The 27,350-nt window shown below is 39.9% G+C and overlaps 1 protein-coding gene across 1 annotated transcript; it reads right to left on the bottom strand.

Moving 5' to 3' along the window:
- Positions 1-1,423: 1,423 nt before the first annotated feature.
- LOC126606724 (AT-hook motif nuclear-localized protein 20-like) lies at positions 1,424-3,559 on the bottom strand. The gene has a single exon (XM_050274109.1). The coding sequence runs from the start codon at positions 2,676-2,678 to the stop codon at positions 1,833-1,835; it is 846 nt and encodes a 281-aa protein (XP_050130066.1). The 5' UTR covers positions 2,679-3,559; the 3' UTR covers positions 1,424-1,832.
- Between the last annotated feature and the right edge of the window lie 23,791 nt (positions 3,560-27,350).

Raw genomic sequence — 27,350 nt, forward strand, 5'->3', positions numbered from 1 at the left:
CAAAATAGAATGACATATATATTAGGAAGTATTGGAACATAATGAAAACATGGGGAACATGCATATAATGTGTATTCATTTAATTATTCAATAAGTCTCTTACAATTTATTGAAAAAAATAAAATGCAAAATAAAAGTCATCTATTTTCTGTCTAAGTGAGTTGCAACCTAGGCGAGTGCCTATGAAGGTTTGGGCGGGCTAGGCGGGTGCCTAGGCGGTCTAGGTGGGCACCTAAGCAGGTCTAGGGGCCTTTTCTTAATTTTCAAATGCCTAGACATTAATCGAAGCGATAGCCAACCGCAGGCACTAGGCGGGGATTTTAGAATAGTGCACACACACATACACACACACACACACACACATTTTTATTTTATTTTTTTATAAAAATGGGGATTAGTTGTGAAGTCCACATCACATCAAACTTTAACGATCCAAACCGTCTATTTTTCAAGTTGCACCTCATAGATCATCCTTGCAAAGTATTAGCCAAATCGGAAATGTTTAAGACATTTAATTGAATTCAAAAAAATTAACGAATACTTTGTTATATAAGAAACAATGAAATTTTATCTTGATAATTAAATAGACAAATAGTTTCGGATTGAATTGAATTTTTGTAAGGATGATTTATGAAACGAGACTTACAAAATAAATGGTTCAGTTCGTTGAAGTTCGAAGTAGAGTGAGCCCCACACCTAATTCCTATTTTTTTAAGAAATTGAGAATCTCTTTACATAAAATGCTTGATGCGCGCGCGCGCGCACGAATATATACATAATATTCGGACTGAAACCTTAATAAAAGGGTTTGATTCAACGTGACCATTTCTGACAGGAGAAAAAAAGAAGTCGGGCTTTGGACACAATTTAATTTCAACTTCCTTACCTAATTCCTTGAGATTACACAGAAAGAGTTAATATAATAATTGGAAGAAAAAAAACTAACAAAGAAACCCTGTCCACACGTTAATTAACATTGGAAAAATGTATAATAAATATGGATTCCATTACTATAAAAAAAACACCTGATGATAAAGTCAAAAATAGACCTGGATGATCATTGATTCTTCTTGGCGAAACAGAAAGTTATATTATTTCAAAAGAGAAGGCCAAACCCTGTTTTTCTTCACTCAAACCCACACTTTCTCTGCAGAATAGCAACTATATTTATGAATTCAGTTCTGTAATCATATGACTAACCCGTTTTAACTTTTAACCCTAAACCCTAAGAACAAGGAAAAAAAAAAAACCAAATAAAAAGTTAGGTGACAAAATGTTGCTGCTAATTTGATTCCTGCATGTTGGGAGCAAATTTCAGGTGTAAAATTTAAGAAGAATACAGAAACTATGTGCAATAATTAGCTGCAGAGAAAAAAACTCATCATATCATCCAAGTCCAGTCCATTATATCATGATAAACTATGAATCATTGGCACATCATTAAAAATTAGATCGAACCAAAATTCTCCACCAAGAAAAATTACACAATAAGAAATTAAATAGAATAACACATCAGTTTATGAACAATTAATTTGTAGCATAACTGAATTAAAGGACAGAAACCCAATTGGAAACTAGACATCAATTTTTTTTTTTTCCTTGCAACTGAACATCTCAAAAGGCAGCGAATTAAACTCAAAGAAACTAAAGCTAAGCCAGATTTTATATTGTAACATCCACAGAAACACACCCCCAAAGTTTCTGTCCATCTTTAAGATCTTAATTCACATCTCTCACTTTTTAATCTTGTTTCTAAAATTTATATTTCAATACAACAAAATACAAATCCTCCCACCTCTTCAGTTTCTTCTCACTTTTTCCTAGAAAGGTAGTCATGAATGCGCCCAATTAGCATACGCCTCATGCCCAAGCTGTCCATGGCCACCATTAGGGATCAGATTTGGAGGCAGATGATAGCTGTAAATATTTGGAAGTCCAGATGAAGGATCAGGGAGTTGCTGCTGCTGATGATGATGCCCCCCACTCCCCAACTGGGTTCCACTGCTCCCACCACGAGTTGGGGAACCTCCATTATTATGGCCTCCTCCACCTCCTCCACCCTCCTCATCCTCCTCAAGAGGCAACCTCTCATAAGTAGCATTTGCAAATGTTGCTGCCATCACCATCACTGGCCCTGCTGCCACTAGTGACCCCATCACACTGCCCCCAACCACCTGCCCCTGCCCGCCGGCTAAGTAAACCGTCAGCCCAGTAAACCCGGGAGGGGCGGGACCAGGAAGGAACGCCCCACTCAGAGACAAAATCTCAAACCTCCCATGAAGCACCACCACAGCTCCTGGAGCCGCAGGTTGTCTTAGGGTTACGTTGGCGACCGAGCCACTCCCGCTAAGAATACACATGCCTCTCTGCCGCCGCCTAGCGAACTGCGCCACGCTCTCCGCCACGTCAGTGCCGCTGGCCACCTCCATGACATGGCTGCGGAGGGAGTTGGGGCTGTCACGGGTGACGAAGATGGGAGGTTTGGGCTTGTTTTTGGATCCTGGAGGGCGGCCTCTTGGCCGGCGGGATCCAATCTCGACCGCACCTTCTTTGGGCTCAGTATGGTCTCTGTCGTCATCCTCGTCTCTGCCGCTGCTTCTGCCGCTGTTTTCGTTTATAGAGATTTCAAGGCCGCGCTGCTTGTTCAGCGTTGATGAATTGGTGGCTACCGGTTCCATGCCCGGTAACCCCAAATTACCACTCCACCAGGGGTTCGCCAGAGTGACAATTGATGATCAAATTCAGGGAAAGTATAACAAGGAGGAAATTAAAACTAAAGAAGACTATATAAAGACAAGCTCGTCAATTTGCCCTGTTTAACTTGTTTCACAGTTTGAGATCACCAAGCCAAAGCTATATGATGCAGACAGCTCATCAAGACGAAAAAAAAAAAGAAAAACAAGAAGCAAAAGAAGCGAAGGAAGCTTGTGCAACCTAGTAGGAGAGAGTAGTAGAAGTTGATCAGAGAACTTGGGGAGAAGATAGAGAATTAGATTGAATTAATTGGTGATGTGAGGAACCCATTAGAGATTGAGTTACACGGGTGATGAAGTGCAGGCCAAATTAGATGATCAGACGATGGAGAAGTGGTGAGATGAGATTAGTGGAGAGAATAAGAAACAGATGCAAAAACCCGTAAGCTTGATTGAAAGAATCAACTAAGAACAAAGAAGAAAGAGAGAATATTGAATAAAATTAAGAAAGCGCAGTAATACTAATACTAGCTCGCAGAAGGAAAAGACTGAAACGAAATTAAGTGAGTATATATAAAAAATATACAAGTAGAGAAAACTAATTCAAAATTACAAAGTGTTCATGGGGTTTGGTGTTTAATAAGCGAAGCTCTGTTATGATTTGGGGAGCTGAGGAAGGTTATACCCTTTTTTCTTTCCCTCGATCTCTCTTGATCTCTCTTTAATCTCTCTCTCTCTCTCTCTCTCTCTTTAATAAGCGAAGCTCTGTTATGATTTGGGGAGCTGAGGGAGGTTATACCCTTTTTTCTTTCCCTCGATCTCTCTCGATCTCTCTTTAATCTCTCTCTCTCTCTCTCTCTTTTTCTTTGTCTATATATATATATAAAAGAAGAATAGTTTAGTGGCTGGCGGGTGCTTTTTTTTGGAGGAGAAGGAAGAGAAGGAGGGGTCTTGGGAAGGGTTAGGGTTTCGTGGGGTCGCGTGCGCGTGGGGAGGTGGTGATCACGTCGTTGTCTGATAGGAGCATATTTATGCGCCTTAGTTAGCTAGTTCTTATGCATCTTTGTTATGTTTTCTTCGTTAAAGTAGTCTTTTAAGCTACTTTCTTGTGTTTTCAGGTTTAGTGGACGTATTACATGAAATGATGCAGTTTGGAGCTTTTGGAGCAGAAAGTGAGCTTGAAGTAAAAAGGACATGCTTGGAACGCAAGGTTGGGATGAAATTGAAGAGTTGAAGATTTGAGGTTTCCTACTTGAAGTAGGAAAGCTATGCCTAAAAGTTTCCATTTTGGGTCGATCTTTCCTAAATCGGAATTGGCAACCAAAGTTTCTAAAAGTTGGAAGTTTCTATTCTTGGAGGTTTCCATTTTCGAGAGTTTCTATTCTTGGCGTTGGGCTTTTAGATGACCTAAACCCAAATTTCCTTGTGGACCTTCAACCCATGCCGAACCCTAGGGCCTAATCATCTAAAATCTGCCATGTTAACCCTAGTCCATTCCTCCTAAACCCAAGCCGCACCTTTCCATCCTAGAAGCCTATTTTACAAACCCTAGCCCATGTTCACTTAAGTGCCGCACCTAACCCTAGCCCATTGTTGTCTAATCTGATTTATTTAGGGTTTTAGGTGTCTATATATATGTATTTTACACCTAGCCGCAGATCTCTCTCCCTCTCCATATTCAGAAATTCGTCAAAACCCTATTCCCCACTTTGCCGCAGCCTTCATCCATTCCAGCGACCATTCTCCACCTCTATACACCATCCTACACCTCCATACACCACCCACACACCTTGCCGCACCCCCATACCATCCTAATTCCCTTCCTACATCAAAAATCACATCCAAAAACCCCCAAAACCATCTCTGCCGCAGCAAGGAGAAGAAGAAAGAGGAGCTTTCTGTGCAGATTTCAAAGTGGACTTCTTTGGCATTTTAGGTGTAATCTTTCTTATGTCTTCGATGTTTCAATTCAATAAACTTTGTGTTGTGAGTATGAGGAACTAAACCCCCTTAGTTGGGGGGTGATTCGAAACCATGTACATGCTTGCAATTTGATTCGATTACATTCAGTTGTTATTTCATGAGTTATGGATTCAATTCGTTCATCTATTTGATTGATAACTTATTTGTGTATGTTGATTGAGAGTGCACGCTTAGTTTTCATGCATGAATATGATGCTAGATTATGAAGGAGTTTCACCTAATAGTTACAATCTTATAATCACAAGTAGTGAAGATCGCTTGAAAACGATCGCGTTGAATGAATTCTTAGCATAAGTTTCATGCAATTCATAGTAACAAATGCTTCGTCAATGCTTATGTTTTTCATAGAACGTAATGATTCTTGCTTGTATCTCTATTATGCAATTCATGTAGGGAACTTGTAGGGAATGTTTTGGGTTGTCGTATGCAATCATCCAACTTAATAACTTGTGGAAAAACTGAGGGTTAATTAGTGCAATTCACGGTTAATCTGGGGCGTTGAGTATTTATAATTTATTGGAAGAACAACTGAAAATCGTTTTGTTTGCAAGTGTGACATGTGTGGAGAAGAACCTCCTAACTAGCCTTTTATCCATCTATTTCACCAAAATCGTTTTTACAATCTGTTTAGTTTCAAGTTTCTGTTTTGTGTTAAATTTTCATCCAAAACAAATCCCCCTTTAATTTGAAGTCTTAGATTAGTTAGAAAGTGTTTTGATTTGTGTTTCTAAGTATTTTGATTCAAGTTTTCATCAAATTTCGTCCAAATTAGTGTAGGTGCTCAAAACTGCCCAGAAAGTGGTTTTTAGGCAGTTTTGAGCCTTCTAGTTGCTGTTTTGAGTTTTAGGTTTGTTTAAGTGTTTTAACCTTTACTTTTGCATTCTTTGAGTCTAAGTTAGTGTTTTTAAACTTTGTTTTTGAGTTTTAAGTCAGTTTCCAAGCGTTTAGCAATCCCTCCTAATCCCCGGTCTAGAACGATCCCTACTTACATCTTTGCTACAATTTGACAAAAAGAGGGTTTAATTTGTGTGCTTAATCTATTTCGCATCAAATTTTTGGCGCCGTTGCCGGGGATTAGCAATTTTGCTAATCCCTTGGATTGTTTTCGTTTCTTTTATTTCACTTTGTTTCTGACTTAATTTAAGTTTCTGACCTAATTTTTGTTTCTTGTTTCTTAGGTACTAATGTATGACTAGAAGCTCTCAACCGATTCGTACAAACATCTTGGATTTTGACGACGATTTTGAGAGGAAGTTAAGGAGAGCTAGGAACCAGCAAGAGCATCATCCAACCAGTTCCGAATCTGACCTTGAAGAAAACGTACAACAAGAGGAGGAGGAAGCCACGGCAGGGATATTTGAAGAAGTCCAAGGCATGGCCATGGACAATCGTACACTCAAGGAGCTTTCCGCCTCGGGTTTGGATAATGCCGCGCCCTTGTGCATTCAATACCCCATGGCTGCCCACGGTAAGACAGATGAGTTTGAATTAAAGTCAAGTTTACTTCATCATATTCCTAAATACCATGGCTTGTCCATGGAAGATCCTAACAAACATTTGAAAGAATTTGAAGTAGTTTGCTCTAGTATGACTCCCGTCAATGTTGACGGAAATATCTTGAAGATGAAGGCTTTTCCATTCTCTTTGATGGATAAAGCCAAGGATTGGTTATATGAGTTAGCTCCCGGAACTGTCACATCGTGGGAAAGTATGAAGAGAGCGTTCTTGGAGAAGTTCTTTCCAACTTCTCGCATCATCCTCCTCCGCAAAAAGATAAGCGGAATTCAGCAAGAAGAAGGTGAGTCTTTTCCTACATATTATGAACGGTTTAAATCACTTGTTGCTTCTTGTCCACAGCATCAGATGAAGGAGGAGTTACTGTTGCAATACTTCTACGAGGGTCTCCTACCTCTAGAACGTCAAATGCTTGATGCTTCGGCGGGGGGAGCATTGGTGGACAAGACACCCATGGCTGCCAAGGTCTTGATTGCTAATAGAGCGTTGAACGCTCAACAGTACGAAGGTGTAGGCCAAAGAGGACCCCCACGGCACCAAGTACATGAGGTAAGTTCGACTTCCGATCTTCATTCACAATTGGCTAATCTTACTTCTCTTGTGTCTCAGATGGCCGAGGGCATGAAGATGCAAGGAACAACTGTATGTGGCGTATGTTCCATCCAAGGACATGTCTCTGAAAAATGTCCACAGTTGATTGAGAATGGCGGATGGGAGAGTGCGAATGCCATTGGGTTTCAAGGCCAAAATCAGTCAAGGCATGATCCATACTCCAACACGTATAATCCGGGGTGGCGAGACCATCCAAACTTCAAGTGGAGGGATCCCCAGCAACCTCAGAACCAAGGAGGCTTTAGGCAACAACCCCCGGGGTTCTTTCCCAAAACCTACGGCCCACCCCAAAATCAAGCCCAATCCGGCCCAAGTGCCTCAGGTACGTCTCTTGACAATGATGCACTTCTTAAGATACTAACTAAGTTGTCTAATGGGCAGGAAGATCAAGCTAAGGCTATGCAAAACCAAGATAAAAGGGTGGATCAACTTGAGAAACAAATTGGGCAGATTGCCGAGTTTGTAGGTAAGTTTCGAGATCCCGGACAACTCCCTAGTTCCACCATTCCAAATCCGAAGGGAGGTTTCGAAAGTGCCAAAGCTATCACCCTAAGAAGTGGTAAGGAAGTTGGGGCAGGTCCTACACCAAAAACAGGTCATAATGAGGATGAACTTTTGGAAATGGAAGATGAGGCATCAAAGCAGCCCACGGCAAAGGTGGTTCCACCTTTGCCGCAAGTCCCTAATGTCCCAAATCTGCCCAATTCGTCCCACAAAGGTAAGAATGTGTCCAATTCAGTTCATACTAATGTTTTCCCTTCAAATGTGCCTTTTCCTAGTAGGTTCATGCAAACGAAGAAAGAAGAGGCAGAAAAGGATATCCTTGAAACCTTTAGGAAAGTTCAAGTTAACATACCTTTGTTAGATGCAATCAAGCAAGTTCCGAGGTATGCTAAGTTCTTGAAGGAGTTGTGTACCACGAGGAAGAGGATGGCGACCAAGGAAGTGGTCAAGGTAGGTGAGAATGTGTCCGCCATCTTGCAACGCAAATTACCTCCCAAATGTAAAGATCCAGGTAGCTTTACCATTCCTTGTGTTATTGGGAACAATAGGTTTGAATCTGCCATGCTTGATTTAGGTGCTTCTATAAATGTTATGCCATATTCCATTTATGCATCTATGAACTTAGGAGCGTTGAAAAATGATGGGGTAATAATACAATTGGCCGATAGATCTAACGCCTATCCAAAGGGAGTTTTGGAAGATGTTCTTGTGCAGGTTAATCATTTAGTCTTCCCAGCGGATTTCTATGTCCTCGAAATGGATGAGTCGGACCATGCTCCTTCGTTGCCCATTCTACTTGGAAGGCCATTCATGAAGACGGCCCGGACAAAGATTGACGTGTATAGTGGAACTTTGTCCATGGAATTCGATGGGGAAGTTGTTAATTTTAATCTTTCTGATTCCATTAAATACCCTAGTGAGGACCATTCATGCTTTTCTATTGATATAATTGACTCTTTGGCGCAGGGATATCTCGACGATTTAAATGACGATGTGCTTGAAAAAGTCATTACACGAGGCATGGAACTCAAAACAAAGGGGGCTGATTGCATGCATGCTCACGGCATACATGGTTCATCCCATGCCGTGCCCCCTAGTGAGGAATTACTTGAAGTTGTGGCTGCCCTTGAGTCCTTACCTAAGCTTGATGGTAAGTATACTAACCGTGAGTCCATTCCCATTTCGACTAACAAATTGCTTCCATCTATAATTCAGGCACCTATACTTGAACTCAAGCCTTTGCCAAGCCATCTGAAGTACATTTTCTTGGGAGAAAAGGAAACACTACCTGCCATCATTTCCTCTTCCCTCACGGCACAAGAGGAGGAGAAGTTGCGTCGCGTTTTGAAGGAGTTCAAATCTGCTCTAGGTTGGACATTGGCCGACATCAAAGGTATAAGCCCTACGACTTGTATGCATCACATATTTCTTGAGGAGGGGGCCAAACCAACTAGAGAGGCTCAACGCCGTCTCAACCCTCCGATGATGGAAGTAGTGAAAAAGGAGATCATAAAGCTTCTAGATTGTGGGGTTATCTATCCAATCTCGGATAGTAGGTGGGTTTCGCCGGTTCAGTGCGTACCAAAGAAATCAGGAGTGACGGTGGTAGCTAATGCTGAGAATGAGCTTGTCCCTCAACGGATTCAAACCGGTTGGAGGGTGTGCATTGACTATAGGAAGCTAAACACCACAACGAGGAAGGACCACTTCCCATTGCCGTTCATTGACCAAATGCTTGAGAGGTTAGCGGGGTATGCTTTTTATTGTTTTCTTGATGGTTATTCTGGTTATAATCAAATTGTCATTTCACCCGAGGACCAAGAAAAAACCACTTTTACATGCCCGTTTGGTACCTTTGCATATCGTCGCATGCCTTTTGGTTTATGTAATGCACCTGCTACATTTCAAAGATGTATGATGAGCATATTTTCTGATCATGTAGAAAAGATAATTGAAGTGTTTATGGATGATTTTAGCGTATTTGGTGATTCGTTTGATAGTTGCTTGCATAATCTAAGTGTGATCCTAAAACGTTGTGTTGAAACGAACCTTGTACTTAATTGGGAAAAGTGTCATTTTATGGTTAAACAAGGTATCGTTTTAGGTCATATAATCTCTGAAAAGGGTATTGAGGTTGATAAGGCGAAAATAGATCTTGTACATCACTTACCCTCTCCGACTTCGGTTAGAGAGGTTCGTTCGTTTCTTGGCCATGCAGGATTTTATCGTAGGTTTATCAAAGATTTCTCGAAGATAGCACAACCTCTTTGCCGACTCCTACAAAAAGAAGTGGCGTTTGAATTCACCAAGGAGTGCATGGCATCATTCAACCAACTCAAGGAATTGTTGACCACGGCACCCATCATTGTTCCACCGGATTGGAGTCTACCTTTCGAGCTAATGTGTGATGCGTCCGACTATGCTTTAGGAGCTGTTTTAGGACAAAGAAAGGACAAGAGGCCGCATGTCATTTACTACGCCTCTCGGACGTTGAACGATGCACAATTGAACTACTCCACTACGGAAAAAGAACTTCTTGCCGTTGTCTTTGCTTTAGATAAATTTCGATCATATTTAATTGGAACTAAAGTAATTGTTTTCACTGATCATGCAGCTCTGAAGTACTTGTTCACCAAAAAGGAAGCCAAGCCACGGCTAATTCGATGGATATTATTACTTCAAGAGTTCGACATAGAGATTCGGGACAAGAAGGGAAGTGAGAACGTGGTGGCTGACCACCTAAGCCGAATGGTGCATAATGAGGAGTTGGTGCCGATTTTGGAGACATTCCCCGATGAACAATTGTTGTCCATTAAGGTTAGTGCACCTTGGTATGCCGATATTGTTAATTTTTTGGTGTCAAAACGTATTCCAAGTGAGTTCACTAGGCACCAACGTGATAAACTTAGGCATGATGCACGGTTTTATGTGTGGGATGATCCGTACTTATGGAAATTTTGCCCCGATCAGATTATACGTCGTTGTGTGCACGATTCTGAATGTCATTCAATTTTGAGTTTTTGTCACACATATGCATGTGGAGGGCACTTTGGTACACAACGCACAGCCCTTAAGGTGTTACAATGTGGATTTTATTGGCCGAGTATTTTTAAAGATGCTAAAACTTTTTGCTTAACATGTGATAAATGCCAACGAATGGGTGGTATTAGTGCAAAGGACCAAATGCCGCAGGTTTCTATCCTAAATGTTGAAATTTTTGATGTTTGGGGTATTGATTTTATGGGTCCTTTTCCTTCTTCGTATGGCTTTACATATATTTTGCTTGCGGTTGATTATGTGTCAAAGTGGGTGGAAGCCAAGGCCACCCGGACTAATGATTCTAAGGTGGTTGCAGATTTTATTAGAACTAATATTTTTGCAAGGTTCGGAATGCCACGAGTGATCATTAGTGACGGAGGGTCACACTTTTGCAATCGGACTATTGAAGCGTTATTGAGGAAATACAGTGTCACCCATAAGGTTTCTACACCTTACCATCCTCAAACTAATGGGCAAGCCGAGGTTTCTAACCGTGAGATCAAGCAAATCCTAGAGAAGACCGTGGGGCCAACAAGGAAGGATTGGAGCTTACGGTTAGATGATGCACTTTGGGCGTATCGTACGGCGTACAAAACCCCCATTGGGATGTCCCCCTTCCGACTTGTCTATGGCAAGGCGTGCCATCTTCCTGTTGAATTGGAGCACAAAGCACTTTGGGCCATTAAGAAGTTTAACATGAACCTCGAGGAAGCAGGAAGTCAAAGGAGATTGCAATTGAATGAGCTTGATGAGATACGGCTTGAGGCGTACGATAATGCAAGCATTTACAAGCAAAAGACCAAAGCTTTCCATGACAACATGATCCGTGGGAAATCATTCTCAATTGGGCAGAAAGTGCTATTGTTCAATTCCCGTTTACGGTTGTTTCCCGGTAAGTTACGTTCTAAGTGGATTGGACCGTTTGTTATTACTAACATATCTTCTTATGGTGCCATCCAGATTCAAAGTCTCAAAACAGGTCATGAATTCCAAGTGAACGGACATCGTTTGAAGCCATATTTTGAGAACTTTGTCGAACAAACCGTGGATGATATTTCTTTGGGTGCCGTGGGCACAAATGGAGAATGAATGGGTTTTTCGTCCGGCTGTACGACGTTAAAGAAAGCGCTACTTGGGAGGCAACCCATGCAATTCAACAAAGGAAGCCCAAGGAATCACTCCAATTCCAGATTTGCGTTCCTAAACCCTTCCCTTTGTTGTTTATTTCTAATCTGCCTATTTAGTTGTTTTAGTTGCTGTTTGTGTGTTTCTTGTTGTTTAGTGCGATTTTATGCTTGAAACATTGAGGACAATGTTTGATTTAAGTGTGGGGGGGTAACTAAGTGTTTTAGATGCAAATTCGTGGGATTTTATCACCCTAAACTTGAAGACTTGTTCCTTGCTGTTTTTAAGTGTTTTTGAGAAGTTTTGAGGTGTTTTAGTGTGTTTTGAAGTAAAAATCCGAAAATTACATAAAAATTTGAAAAAGTTGTTTTAAAAACCCAAAAAGAGTTGTTTTTGTGTGTTTGTTTGTGTCTTAGGGTACCTTCCAACACAATGATGAGGATTTGGTTTTTAAGTGCATGACTGTTAAAGAAAGTGACTAACATGGATGAAAGTTTGATTTACTCTTTGTTATGTTTAGTTGTGGTTATAACTTATGAATTCACATGCAATCATAAAAGAAAAAATCAGTTTTTGTAACATGCTTGAAGGAAGGAACTCAAACTAACGCTACAACCTTGTGAGACTTGAGCCTAAACGCTTATTTGGAGAGTTAAAATCTGTGCATTCTTTGTTTTCTAAGTCGTTGCATGATCTCATTATTCCTTGCTTGGTTGCTACTTAGAAGGCGTTTCATCATTTAGTTCCAAATGCTAGAACTCATGCCCATTTCATTCAAAGCATGTTATTGATTTGCATAACACATATTCAAGATGAAGTTGTGTAGTGACCACCACCTTAGCCAAAAAGCCGTGTGCCCTATGTCATTGTGATTTGTAGGTTTTAACCCCATTGAGCCTTGTTAGCCTTCGTTATTTGTTAACCCATGTTTTCCTCACCTAGCCTAGTTTAGGACCATCCAAACCCTTGTTCTTAAAGCATAGTAAAGCATGATTCAAATTGAATTCCTTTTGATTTATGTTGGCAGAAAACTAGTGTGGGGGAAGTATTTCTTTGTGATTTTGTGTGCCATAGGCACGTGTGGAAAGAGAAAAGAAAATAAAAAATTCGTGGAAAAAGAAAAAATGAAGAAAAAAAAATATGAAAAGTGTGAAAAAGAGTTGAAAAGTTGAGAAAAAGAGTTCCAAAGTATTGTTTGTTGAAGTAAGGGTCCAAAACAATGAATTCGGCCCTAAGGAGTTGTTTAAATCTTTCCCTTGTGTTTTAAAGTTAATTTCTGCACTCTAAGTGAATTCTAAGTCTCAATTTCATTGCTTTGCTTACTATTGCTTGAAGAACGTTTGTTTTCCTTATCCTTTCCTTGTTAACCAACACCCCAAGCCCCATTACAACCCTTAACTTCTATCTTGAGTGTTATGTGTTTCAATTTGTGGAGTTTGAATTTGGTATGAGCATATGGTGTCACTGGTTCTCACATCTAAGTAGTAGCATTCCATTCATGAGATCATATCTAAACATGCTTCATAACTCTAGAAATTGCGTTCTTTGTGATACATTTATGTGAGCATTCGTTTTCATTTCTACATCAATCTTCTCACATATGACTAGTGTAGGGTGTGGAGTTAGAAAATCTGAGTGAAAATAGAGTGTATATCTTGTAAGGAATTGAGGGAATTCTCTAAGGCATGTTACTACATTCAAAGCATTGTTTTGATTGATTACTTGTGAATTAGTAAGTGGTGGCTTTAATTAAGTATGTGCTTGTGTAAAGATGACTCAAATTTGTGGGGATAACAATCTTTAACATGTCATGTGCATTGGAAATCCCTGAGGCAATTGTTGGAAGGTTTAGGTTTTGTTTTGGTTAGTTTGTTTCATTTTGTTTTCTTTCTTTTGTTTGTTTTGCTCGAGGACTAGCAAAAGCTAAGTGTGGGGGAATTTGATAGGAGCATATTTATGCGCCTTAGTTAGCTAGTTCTTATGCATCTTTGTTATGTTTTCTTCGTTAAAGTAGTCTTTTAAGCTACTTTCTTGTGTTTTCAGGTTTAGTGGACGTATTACATGAAATGATGCAGTTTGGAGCTTTTGGAGCAGAAAGTGAGCTTGAAGTAAAAAGGACATGCTTGGAACGCAAGGTTGGGATGAAATTGAAGAGTTGAAGATTTGAGGTTTCCTACTTGAAGTAGGAAAGCTATGCCTAAAAGTTTCCATTTTGGGTCGATCTTTCCTAAATCGGAATTGGCAACCAAAGTTTCTAAAAGTTGGAAGTTTCTATTCTTGGAGGTTTCCATTTTCGAGAGTTTCTATTCTTGGCGTTGGGCTTTTAGATGACCTAAACCCAAATTTCCTTGTGGACCTTCAACCCATGCCGAACCCTAGGGCCTAATCATCTAAAATCTGCCATGTTAACCCTAGTCCATTCCTCCTAAACCCAAGCCGCACCTTTCCATCCTAGAAGCCTATTTTACAAACCCTAGCCCATGTTCACTTAAGTGCCGCACCTAACCCTAGCCCATTGTTGTCTAATCTGATTTATTTAGGGTTTTAGGTGTCTATATATATGTATTTTACACCTAGCCGCAGATCTCTCTCCCTCTCCATATTCAGAAATTCGTCAAAACCCTATTCCCCACTTTGCCGCAGCCTTCATCCATTCCAGCGACCATTCTCCACCTCTATACACCATCCTACACCTCCATACACCACCCACACACCTTGCCGCACCCCCATACCATCCTAATTCCCTTCCTACATCAAAAATCACATCCAAAAACCCCCAAAACCATCTCTGCCGCAGCAAGGAGAAGAAGAAAGAGGAGCTTTCTGTGCAGATTTCAAAGTGGACTTCTTTGGCATTTTAGGTGTAATCTTTCTTATGTCTTCGATGTTTCAATTCAATAAACTTTGTGTTGTGAGTATGAGGAACTAAACCCCCTTAGTTGGGGGGTGATTCGAAACCATGTACATGCTTGCAATTTGATTCGATTACATTCAGTTGTTATTTCATGAGTTATGGATTCAATTCGTTCATCTATTTGATTGATAACTTATTTGTGTATGTTGATTGAGAGTGCACGCTTAGTTTTCATGCATGAATATGATGCTAGATTATGAAGGAGTTTCACCTAATAGTTACAATCTTATAATCACAAGTAGTGAAGATCGCTTGAAAACGATCGCATTGAATGAATTCTTAGCATAAGTTTCATGCAATTCATAGTAACAAATGCTTCGTCAATGCTTATGTTTTTCATAGAACGTAATGATTCTTGCTTGTATCTCTATTATGCAATTCATGTAGGGAACTTGTAGGGAATGTTTTGGGTTGTCGTATGCAATCATCCAACTTAATAACTTGTGGAAAAACTGAGGGTTAATTAGTGCAATTCACGGTTAATCTGGGGCGTTGAGTATTTATAATTTATTGGAAGAACAACTGAAAATCGTTTTGTTTGCAAGTGTGACATGTGTGGAGAAGAACCTCCTAACTAGCCTTTTATCCATCTATTTCACCAAAATCGTTTTTACAATCTGTTTAGTTTCAAGTTTCTGTTTTGTGTTAAATTTTCATCCAAAACAAATCCCCCTTTAATTTGAAGTCTTAGATTAGTTAGAAAGTGTTTTGATTTGTGTTTCTAAGTATTTTGATTCAAGTTTTCATCAAATTTCGTCCAAATTAGTGTAGGTGCTCAAAACTGCCCAGAAAGTGGTTTTTAGGCAGTTTTGAGCCTTCTAGTTGCTGTTTTGAGTTTTAGGTTTGTTTAAGTGTTTTAACCTTTACTTTTGCATTCTTTGAGTCTAAGTTAGTGTTTTTAAACTTTGTTTTTGAGTTTTAAGTCAGTTTCCAAGCGTTTAGCAATCCCTCCTAATCCCCGGTCTAGAACGATCCCTACTTACATCTTTGCTACAATTTGACAAAAAGAGGGTTTAATTTGTGTGCTTAATCTATTTCGCATCATTGTCTTGGGCCCAACATACATGTCAATCAGCCCTAATTGTGTGTTTTGTCTGTGAGTGTGCGTCCGTGTGCGTCACAGTACTAAGAAAGGCTGGGGAGGACTGAGAGTGAAGGATCTGTTGATGGATGGTGTTGCTCTAGCTACTACTACTGCTACTTGTTACTACCAGATGCTCACAACCTTTCTCCATGGCCTCCCTTTTCAGTTTTAATGTACAGCTTTTTTTTCCTAAAATAGGTCTTAACCCATGTTTTCTTTTGTTAGACACACAAACAGACAAAGGACGGTATTCATATGACTATTTTTTAAGAAATAAGGATAATAGTATAATCCATAAATTCGTTATTTGTCCCACTTTGACCTAAACTAAAGAAAAAAAATTACTTATTTGACTCCTATTGTGCAACTTTTCTAAAATCAAAATATTGGGGTTGTGTGACTCAATACAAGTCATAAATGTAGATCAAATAAGTCCCGCAAAAAATTACAATATCAAGGACTTTGAAAGATAAAACCTCACATCTTGATAAGTCTGTCATACGTGACCCAACGTGCATTGAATTTGAATGGTTAAATTGGGGTAACTATTATTGCCCCTTAGGAACGGACTTACCATTGCCTTCCTCAAAGTTAAGATTGGATTTCTCTTAATGCGTTCTTTTCTATTTGATCAGAAAATATGATCACCGAAGTCATCTTTTTTAAGAACGATATAATATTTATTCTAAAGAATTACGATGTCCAATGAATATAACATGAAAAACAAATGGTACTTTGCCCTAATTGCAAGACACATCAATACAAAGAGCAAATTTGACACTGAATATGGGCAAAACCTTCTGACTGACCGATCCAACATTATCATCCGTAAAAATTCGATTGCAAAGCTAAAATGATATGAAGAAAACCATTCAACTATAAATAAATAAATAACAAACCTACTTGAGCCACCAAGATAAATTGGTTGCATAACGGCATAAGAGGTAGATCCACACTAAAAGTAGATTAAAATCTCCTAGAGAGACACAACAAACTCAAATTGAGTTTCATCAAGTATTCAGAAAATATATCTGCAATCGCATTGACTTGTATAACTCATCCGCTAGTTAAAGTGTCGCAAAGAGTTGCATCAATTACTCAGAAAATAGATCAAAACTAAAAATTCCTTAAAACATGCTCAGGTTTAATTGTTGAACCCATTGACTCTAAAAATTATAAAGATTACGTGACACGCAAGCTAAATAACTTTGAGTTAACTACGTCCTTTTGTATATCCGAGTGTGCCAACTCGCAACTGAATTTGGTCGGGTGAGTAGAATAGATATGGTGGTGGTATTAAATGCGCTACTGACTTCTACACTTGAATGACTATGGTCGAGGAAGGAATGCGTCTTGGCTTTGGGTTCTAGAACCTGAAGACAAGGTTGTTAGATCACTGCAAAGTTCAATAAATTGTTCGGCTTTCAATGTGCCAAAACGAAGTAACCGAGTAACACCTCACTTTGCTGGGAAGCAAATGAAGTGACCTCTTTAGGCAAAAAGAATTGGAAACTCTTCGCCAATTGAGACTTGGATAAATAACCGTCCGATTAGAAGTAGTTTTGTTAATCCAAACTGAAGATGCTTCTCGACCACTTGATTCTACTGCTCTAATGATGTTTAACTAAACTGAAAATGTCGCCGGTTGCGAACACAGTGCTTTTACTTCGATTTCAAGGTGTGTTGACGAGAGGATTAGGATAGTTAGTATTTTTCTCTAGGGTGACAAAAGGGATTTGTGTAGAGCGCTTAAGTTGTTTGTTAAGTTGAAGGGGGCTTCTATGTTGATGCCCAAGTCTGCCAAGTGTTAAAATTATGATAATATTCTAATTTCTCAACATATTCTCTTAATATACTTGGAATTATTCTCAGTGGAACTCTATTAGGCATCGTCTTCTTCAACTCAAACTAAGACTTTGAACCTAGTCCTATTGCACAATTAATTCATACACCATCCAGAAACCAACACTAGTAGAAAAAACATTTTGCGCGATGTAGGTACCTTCGTCGCGCAAAGTCAAAAATCGTTGCCTAAGGGTTTGCACGGCGCATCCTTCATCGCGTGCTAATTGTCGCGCCAAGGTAGTGACAGTAGGGTTTGCGCGACGAAGAAGTAACATGCGTCGCACAAAGTGGCTTTACGCGACTCATGTCCTACGTCACGCAAAGTGACTTTGAGCGATGAAGTAGTGCGTCCTGCAAAGTGACTTTGTGCGACGCATTACTTCCTCGTGCAAAGTGGCATAGGTGGCTTTGCAGGACGTAGGCATGTGTCGCACAAAGTGGCTTAGTGGCTTTCCACGATGTAGGACATGCGTCGCGCAAAGTGGCTTAGTGTCTTTGAGCGACATAGGCATGCATCGTACAAACCCTTTTTTTTTGTTTTGGCCAAAAATATTTTTTTTTAATTTTTAATAAATATTGTAATTAAATTCTAAACAATAATGAATTAACCAAGAAAAAGTATTTAATTATAAAATATATGAAAAGTACATACAAGATGTTCGAACAAAAAAGAAAAAACTACAAGTAGTCTTCTAGGGTTGATACATCAAGCTACTGGTATCAGCAGGGCAAGGTGGCTTTGAGGTCGAAGGTGGAGCAAGATTAAGTGCTGGTAGCGAGATATGGAGGCTAGACATGGCTCATACAAAGTCTCTCACCGTCCCAGTATAGGTCCTCATCTCCTCGCCCTGGGCCCTCATCTGCACGCGCTGGGCCCTCATCTCTTGTGTCTAGGTAAGCATCCAAACGCACCACTCGTTCTTTTTCATTGGTCGTAAGGCTAAAGAGAGATACAACTTAGAAAACTTTGAAATGATGTCGTAAATATTGAAGGTCTTCAAGAGAAAATGGGAGTTCAGTGGTATCTATATCAGTGTATGGGTCGACCTTAAAGCTGAGGACTCGAGCTTCGCGTATATGTTGGAACCTGGCCTTCATCACTGGATCAGTGGTTTTCTGGTTATCTGTTCAGCATCAGGGCAAGTTAACGCCAACTCAAGGGCTTCTTGACATGCCTTGGGCAAACTGTACAAGTCATTGGTGGAATGCTTCTTGTGAAATTCCCGCATGTACTCTAAAGCCTTGCCGAGAAACGGAGGGTGCAGATTTCGTCATATTTTAATTAGTGGCTCTGGCAAAGGCAACAGAGGGAGTTTGCTTTCCGTTTCTTCTCTGAATTTCTCAAAACGAGCTTTCATTTCCCCGGGTCAAAGAAGGAGTTTGATGCACTTCTCAGATTCCTCAATTGTAGTTTCAAAGTCACGATTGATCGTTTTCTTTTCCTGAAGTAATTCGTAAAGACGACCTATTGCTTCTTTCGACTGCCACTTGGTAGCCGAAGTCGCCTGCGCCGCTTATCATCAAGCCATGCAGTTGATCCGTTGGCATCGCCGCTTCTGAGACTTAGATAATGCGGTATATACGCCGGTAGAAGAATTGTAGCTATACCATTGTTGGTCGGGTGGCTCAGGCAGCTTAAAGGGTTTTTGGTTTGATGAACTCGAGCTGCTAGAGCTGTGCGAATAATAATCCTCATTAAAGAACTGCGCATCGAGGTCAAGATGCCGTCTGGCCGAGGGTGGGTCGTCAAGTCATTTTTTAAGGCCGAGTCTTTCAAACACCTTCTGGCGCTGTCCTGCGCTGAATACCGTCAGGGATGTTGCGACCGTAGATGGTTGTCGCGGTGTTAGAGCATGAAAAAGGTTTTTCTTTTGGCTCGTTTAGGACAATGCGTGTTTGACAACGACTACATAAAACCATCGGCTCATCGGTTTCCTCTGTGTTGGAGTCTGACATTGATTCCACTATGGCTGGTCTCGACAACTCTGTAGATGGTTCGTATGAAGATAAATTAATCTTGAGTTGCGACCGAGAGTTCTACTTTGGGACATGTTGTATCGGAACGAACCTGGCCTTTCTTTTCCTTTTGTTTTTAGGTAAATGAGCATCCACCATACCAACTGTGGTCGAAAGGAAAGGGTCGACGTCAACAGTCACTTGTTTCTCAGGAAATTTTAGTTTTCCTTTATCGATCCAGCTCTGAATTGCATCACGAAACACGACACAGTTTTTGTCGTATACTTACTTGAATTGTGGTATTTCCAATATGTTTTGCCCTTCAACTCTTCTGCCTTAGGAACGTTATGCCTTGGCCGAAGTTTGATAATCTTTGCAACCAACAACTAGTCAAAAATTGCATCAGCCTTAGTGATATCAAAAGTATAAACTTTTGATGCTTTGACTGTGGCTTCTTCAAAGGCTGAGCGATTTTTGACATCCTTGGAGTTAGGATAGGCCAATGCCTTACATATGTACAGCTTATCGATTACAATTTCAGCCACGTCTACACTGGCATATTAGGAATCTTCTCCTTTTGCCGATGCATAACTGATCGAAGGATTCTTGTATATTGTTCCTCAGGTCGGAGATTTTGATATCTTTTCTTCCCCGGAGTAGATAATCATATTACTCGACATGTTGAGCCAGTTCATACATATCCTGAAAATTTGCCCCCAAGAATTTCTTTTTGTATTCTACGTCTAACCCATTCAAAGCAAGCCTAACAAACTCGACTTCGGGCAAAGGTACTTGGCACCAATTTTTGGCTGATTTAAACCTTGTAAGATAATCCATTGGTGACTTATCAGATGCTTGAGCCATCATGGCCAATGAAGACACTGACATTTCCATTCCCGGCCAATAAAATTGCTCATGGAATTTCTCGACTAGTTCCTCCCAACTTTGGATGGAGTTAGGCGGGAGGTTGATGTACCATTCGAATGCCAATCCTGTCAACGAGAATTTAAATAGTCGCAGTTTATGGAACTCACTATTAACATCTCCGCATTGCGCAATGAACTGGGCTACATGTTGTAATGAGGACAGACACGATTCTTTAGCAAAAAGGCTAAAATCTGGAATCTTAAAGCCTTTTGGATATTCGAAATTTTCTACATAAGTTGGGTATGGATGGATGAACTTTGGGAATTTTGGCCCTTTTTTCAAGGCCGAATCAATCATTCTTTGGACCTCAATTACATCGACGGATGCTGTGTCTGTGCCTTGGACAAAATCGTCCAACTTGCTGCTTGATCCACCCTTTTTTTCTAGATCAATCATTCTGAGCCAAGCAGATCCTGTCTCGGTTGGTGACGCTGTTATTGAACTGTTCTTTAGAATAGGCTGTCTAGATTGGTTGGCGTAGCCAATATTCTGGGTATTGCTAACTAGGACCTCGAGCAATCTAGTATGCACGGTGCTTTAACTACGTACTTCTTCGAGTATTCCTTTTATTTCTCGGCTAAACGTCTGTTCAAACTACCGAGATTGTTCTTCAAGCCGTCTTTGGAAAAATGACCTAGTTGGTGAATCAGAGTCTTCACCACCATCCTCATCACAATCTTCTATTAAAACATCCCTGATTTTGTTAGGGGTTCCTGTATTGTGAGGTTGGTCGCCGAAGCTAACGTCTTTTTCCCGGGGCGTCGTACTTATGGCCTCAGGTGTCACGACGACAAGAGGATTATGTTCCTGTGACGAGTCTTCTTGCCCTGGGTTCTGGATTGGAAGGTTGGTCGTGGACTTTCCCATGACTATTTTCTTTCTAACCGATTGTGTCTCAATGGTCATGAACTTTGTAGTTTTTAGCACTAGGTCCCACTGGGCATGCCAAAATGTTAACCCTAAAAACTACCTAGCCTACGTGGTGCACATGCCGAGTAACTAATTAGCTAACTACGTCCTTCGGGTGATGCGGGGCGTGCCAACTCGTCGGCCAAGCTCAGTCGAGGAGTAAAATGTGTTGATGTTGGTTTGAGCGCACGACTGACTTCTCGATCTTGTGACTGCGACTGAGGAAGAAACACGTCTCAGCTTTTGGGTTCTAGAGCCTAAAGACTAGGCTGCTAATTTTGAAAAGTTCACAAATCGTCGATGCCGGATTCGGTAACAGTGATTATATTTGTATGGGTATAAGCACGCCGAATCGACACCAGAGTATAGGGGCACAATACTCAAAACAGATATATGTCTAGATGGTAAATGTGGTTCGGCTGTCAAAATGCCGAACTCTAAAGCTTACTTGTGAGTATCCAATCACAAAACAACTCGGCGTTCAATGTGCCGAGCTCTAGTAAACTGTAACACCTCACCTCGTCGAAAAGGCTAATAAGATGACATTGACCAGTCGGCCTCGACGTAATGCTGTTTATCCAAACTGAAGGTGTTTCGCAGTCGGCTGGTTCTACGACGATAGTGTTGTTTATCCAAACTAAAGGTATCAACGGTTGCCTTCACAGTGCTGTTTATCCAAATTGAAGATATGTTGGCGGAAAAAGAAAATAAAAATGTCAAGGTTGTTGAGAGAGTTTGCGCATGGCAATTTGTGTGCTGAATTGGAGAGAGCTTGAATGATGAACTTTTCCTTTTATTTATAGTAACAAACCTGCTTCTGATCGAATCAAAACTATATTTGGATTAAGACTCCTTACCCGATCCAATCTTATCTCGACCAGTCCTACTCCTATTAGGACTTTGAACTCCACCCCTTATCAGGCCGCATTCATTCCCAAGTTTCAGCATCCTCATCCTGCCGAGACTTTTTCTTGTATCAGGATTCAACTACCCCATTCGTCCGTCTCGCAATGGGACTCACCCACTTCCTCTTTATCTGGAGTATTCCACTTCCTGATAGGACATGGGCGGCCTTGGCTATGTGGACCATGACCCAAATGACCCCCAGCGACCCTTGAGCAAGGCTTCCGGGCTGAGAACAATTCTAAATTTGGCCCAAACCAGTATTTTGGGCCCAAACACGATGCCATACCAAAACTCTGCCACCACCTTTTTTATTTTCAAATTTATTATTAAGGGAAGGGGGAGGATTTGATGCTATTGCAATAATTAGAAGAGGAAATAGTTTGTAAACGGGACACATATGAGTGGAAACTCACCGCCTTATCTACTAGCTAGAATATTGGACCAAATACCCTGCCACCACCTAAATATCAACAGTGATAACCAAAGTCATCAACGCTTTACCAAGTGTATAAAACATTGCTTAACAAACATCAATTATCATGATCAAATGTACGTGTAGAAATGCAAAGAAACGTAAATAATTTAGGACCATCGGAATTAGTACTTGTGTTATGCACATTTGAATAATATGCATGGTACTATGGCTCTATGGTAATGAGATAACAATCGAATTGTAGTCATAATGCAGCTACAAGTAGGTGCAATGACAAAGCTGCAAGCAGCCATGAAATTTAGTTAACAATGAATTAGTATAATGGATTTGACAAAATAACAAAATTAAGAGTTGAATCACGAGTAAGACCTATGACTACAGAATTATTGGCAGAAAATATGGAAAGATCTGATGTTGTTTGGAATTCAAAATACAACCTAATGGATTTACTAAGTAATAATTAATAGTCCTTTGGCCAGAAAAATTAAACAAGGACTGGTCAAAATTCAAACATGTGTATATATACTTGACGCACTGGGGAGAAGGAGACAGAGAGAGAGAGAGAGAGATAGGACAAAGATAGGTGAGCCCACTGCAAAGAGCAAAGTCAGGAATTGGCATGTCTTCGAGTGCATGTTTACATAATTGCTAATTAATTCAGCTTGTAATTTGGCGATACAGATTTAGAGCAGAATCTTATGGCCTATTTGGTATCCTATTTGAAAATTTTTATCATTTCTCAAAACATTTTTTAAGAACATTTTTTGAAAATAATTTTCTTTAAGACTCAAAAACTTGATTGGTTTGCGATTTAAAATTTTTAAATCTTACAACTTAAACTAGACAAAGAGATCTAAAAAGAGGGGGTCGTAGGAGAGGAAGAAAGAGGAGAGAGGAGGAAAGAAAGTAAGAGATGATTGAAGGAAATAGAAAGAAGAGAGAGGATCAAACGAGATAGAGAGGAAGGAGTGAGAGAAAGAACCGAGAGAATGAAGAGAACAGATTGGAGGAGAGACGAAAAAGGTCCAAAAAAAAAAGGAGAGAGAAAGTAGAAAAGAGAGATAGATAGATTTGGAGTGAGAGGGGAGAAGGGAGAAAAAAGAAATGAGTGAGTTTAAGTTTAAAATCTCTAGAAACTCACTTTTTATGTTTTTAGAGAATAAACTATATTTTTCAGTTAGTCTTGAGTTCAGTTTTCTAAAATAATCTTACCAAACAAGTTTTTAAGGCCTAAAACTTGAAAATTGTTTTTTAGCTTAAAAAGTTGGATTCAAGTAGAGTATCAAACAGACTCTTATTGTTTCAACTTGCAATCAAAGTATTCAAAGTTAAAAGGATTGTGGCTACACCCACATATATATTACTACAAATAATATTACTACTCTAAGCTAAATTAAGAAGAGAGGAGTTTAAATTCGAGATGCAATGAGTTGAAGAGGAAATTTTGTCCACCAAAGCAGTACACCACTTGCATAGGTACCCTGTAATAGAGTGAGATTAGACATTTATGTTTATTAAAGAAGGTGAGATCTGATATGCAAAGTTAGACTTTTTGCAATCTAAGTTGGGGAAATTGTTAATCTATTGTATTATTAATTTGAGGTTAAAAAAAGTTAATATATGATTATTTCATGCAACATATATATACACACCAATACATTTGTAACGTAGGGTTGATGACAATGATATCCAGGAAAAAAGAGAACAAAAGAAATATACATGGTGGAGCATCCGAGGTATGCTTTACATTTCACTTTGGGGTGTCAAGTGCTTGAATATATTGTTTGAATTTCAGTGTTCATTTTGACAAGATGATATTGTAAACTACTTAGATTTATAGAAAAAGAAATGCGAACTTAAAAATGTAAGGAGACAAACACGTCCTAACAGAGATCTTGATGTGGATAAAATAATAGTCTTTCACGTTTCACCCACATGTTTTAATTTAGGAAAAAACCTAGAAAATGGGATATACTAAACATATCATGTATGACAAAGTGTCAAGACAAGTTGTTGAGAAAGTTGAGAAAGTCGCATACAACGCTTTATAGCAGTGACTGAAAGCAATAATGCTTATGCATTTTGGTGCAAGTTTGACACTTGTCGATCCCCTTCCCTTAATATTGACCAATTTAACCTACTAACGCTATCGTTTGTCGAAAAAGAAAAAAGTGTTAAAGAAAGTCCACATCCGCTATGCCAACTCTTCCAAATTCAAAAGAGCTGGGCAAGAATTTTGATTAACAACCTTTTGTTTGTATTAATGACTTGGTTAGCATATGCTCTATTCAAAACTTTGCTTGATTAGTGACTTAATTTGACTGATTATTTACCACAACTCTTCTTCATTTCACATTGCCAAAGATAGAGTTTTACTATGTTGAAATCTCCTAATTATCTCTGATTAATTTCCTGGCTTGATAAAATTGACGTAGAATGTCGGCAAGTTTCATTGTGTTAAAACTTAATCATTAAGTCCCATATAAACCCTAAATTATGGATGTGTCCTATTGTCAGTGGGGCCAAAAGAAGGGCATCACCACCTAATTAGCTCCTTCAATTTGGGTCCTGCACCTAATCCCCTATGCCCCTGGTGCCTAATCTCTTCCCCGGATTACTTAAAAGATTTGTTTTTTATGTCTTAAAACTTGTACCGGCCACTTGGCCTTTAAAATAATAAAGATCGAGAGCCAAATCGACAAAGTCTTAGGTTCCTGAAAGGAACTAGCAAATTGCAATGCACTGCTCATTGCTTCACCTAAATGGTTATTTTAAGAGTTGTTATTGACACTTTAAGGATGTTGTTATTGACACTTTAAGGCTATATTTGGGCAACGAATATTCAAGTTTTAAGAATTGACCTCAACCAACAAAGAATGAATGACAAAAAATTAGATAGGATAGATTAGAAAAGTCTTCCGTGATCGTTACATAAGACATGTAAGAGAGGGTATTGTCATAACCTACATTTTTTTGGTGAACATGATACTTCATTATCCAGGCAAAGATGTCAAATAGATACATAGAAGGCCTATACGGAGGCAAGTAGCCAAAAAGGTAAACAGACCGAGTAGTGCAAGGAGGTACATGATTCCACGACAGCATCTAATGCTAAAAGCGTCACCCCTCACACTACCAGATAAGGACCTAGGGGGGCAAGGAAGACAATCATTACATAGAACATGAACTAGGGAGATGGAGGTCTACTGACCTTGATGAAATCGCACATTCCGTTGGCAAAATCATAGATGGCAAGAAGCCAATTTGCCAATGTCGTTACTTCTTCTAGGTTTATCCTGAGGTAAAAAGTTGCACCAAACTAAATCAACTTCACTCAAGGACACAGAAAGAAAAGGTGCTCAATCGATTCCTCATGCGAATTACATAGGAGGCATAGAGGTGATGGAGAGGATCATCTTTTAAACAGGTTCACCACTGTAGCAATAGCCACATGAAGAGTTTCCACATAAAGCACCTAATTTTTGGTGTAATCTTCAGATTCCACACCGTTTTCCACATCGAATTTAGGATGGAAGTAGATGTGGAAGACCTCAGGTTCATTTGGGGTCGGTTCCTTGTGTGGACCCAATGGTATCCGAATTTGACCGAGCAGTTCCCTTTTTTTATCAAAAGGCCATACCAACCTATCACGGAGCATCAGATACCCAATATGAGTCTCTAACATCGCATCAAACTCCCTATCCGACACAAATTGTTTCCAAAAGTCAATGTCCCATTCCTCAGTATCTAGGTAGATCAGAGATTCAACCATTATATTATGTGTGACCTGCATCGTGCCCAAATGAGAAAGCCTGCCCGAAGGAATGGATAGGAGCCATCGATCAACCCACACATGGACTTCTTTACCATTCATAATCTACCAATGTGATCCCCCAAGCAAGATATCTCTTCCGGCGAGTAGGCTGGACTAAGCCCAAGAAGCTCTCCCACCTACTTTGCATCGAGGAAAGAACAATTAAGGAAGTAGCAAGCTTTAAGCACCAACGCCCACAAGGAATTCAGTTCCATAATCAGTCTCCAACATTGCTTAGCTAGTAAGGCATCATTGAAATCCACAAAACCCCTTAAACTTAAGCCCCTTTCTGCTTTTGAGCTACCCAATTTTTCCCTCACCAAAATTTTTGAGATCATTGCATAGAGACGTGGGGAATTTAAATAGATTCATCGGGTATGCCAGAATTGCATGTGCCACTGCCTTTTTCAGAACCTTATGCCCAACTTATGATAGGGTAGATTGCTTCCACCCTTGAATTTTCCCATTTTCCCCAGTAGTCTTCCCTTTACATATGCCAATCCACATTTCTTCGAACGACCCCAGATGGCAGGAACTCCTAGGTACAGACTCGAGTCCCCAACAATGTCCATGCCAAGAATGTCAGCCAGCTCTTCCGATAAGACCGTTAGGATGTTTCCCCCGAAAAAAGACACTTGATTTCAACTTGTGTCGAGCAATAGGCATCAATTAACTGGATAAGTGTCTGGAATTTTCCTTTTCCGCCTTCAGGAAGGTAAGGGTGTCATCTGCAAAAAAGATGTGGGAGATAGTCGAACTAGTTGGGTTCATCTGCACCCCCTCAATCCACTTCCATTCACTGGCCTATTGAATCAGAACTAAAAATACTTCACTAACCAAGAGGAATAAATATGGGGATAATGGGTCCCCCTGGCGAAAACAATGCGAGGGAGCAAATTTGGAGTCGGGCTGTCCGTAAAGAAGAATGGCAAAGTTCACCAATGAAATGCATCCCTTTTATTAGACTTCTCTATCAATTGTCAAAACTCATCTTTTCCATCACTGCCAATATGAAATCCCACTCCACTCTATCATAAGCCATGTGCACATCCAACTTGATTCCAAGCTCGAATTTACATTTTGTCTTTCTA

The sequence above is a fragment of the Malus sylvestris genome, chromosome 16, assembly GCF_916048215.2.
Source record: "Malus sylvestris chromosome 16, drMalSylv7.2, whole genome shotgun sequence".
Taxonomy (NCBI): domain Eukaryota; kingdom Viridiplantae; phylum Streptophyta; class Magnoliopsida; order Rosales; family Rosaceae; genus Malus; species Malus sylvestris.

Excerpts from the sequence above, each read along its gene's own strand:
- LOC126606724 (XM_050274109.1), bottom strand. The coding sequence starts at position 2,678 with ATGGAACCGGTAGCCACCAATTCATCAACGCTGAACAAGCAGCGCGGC.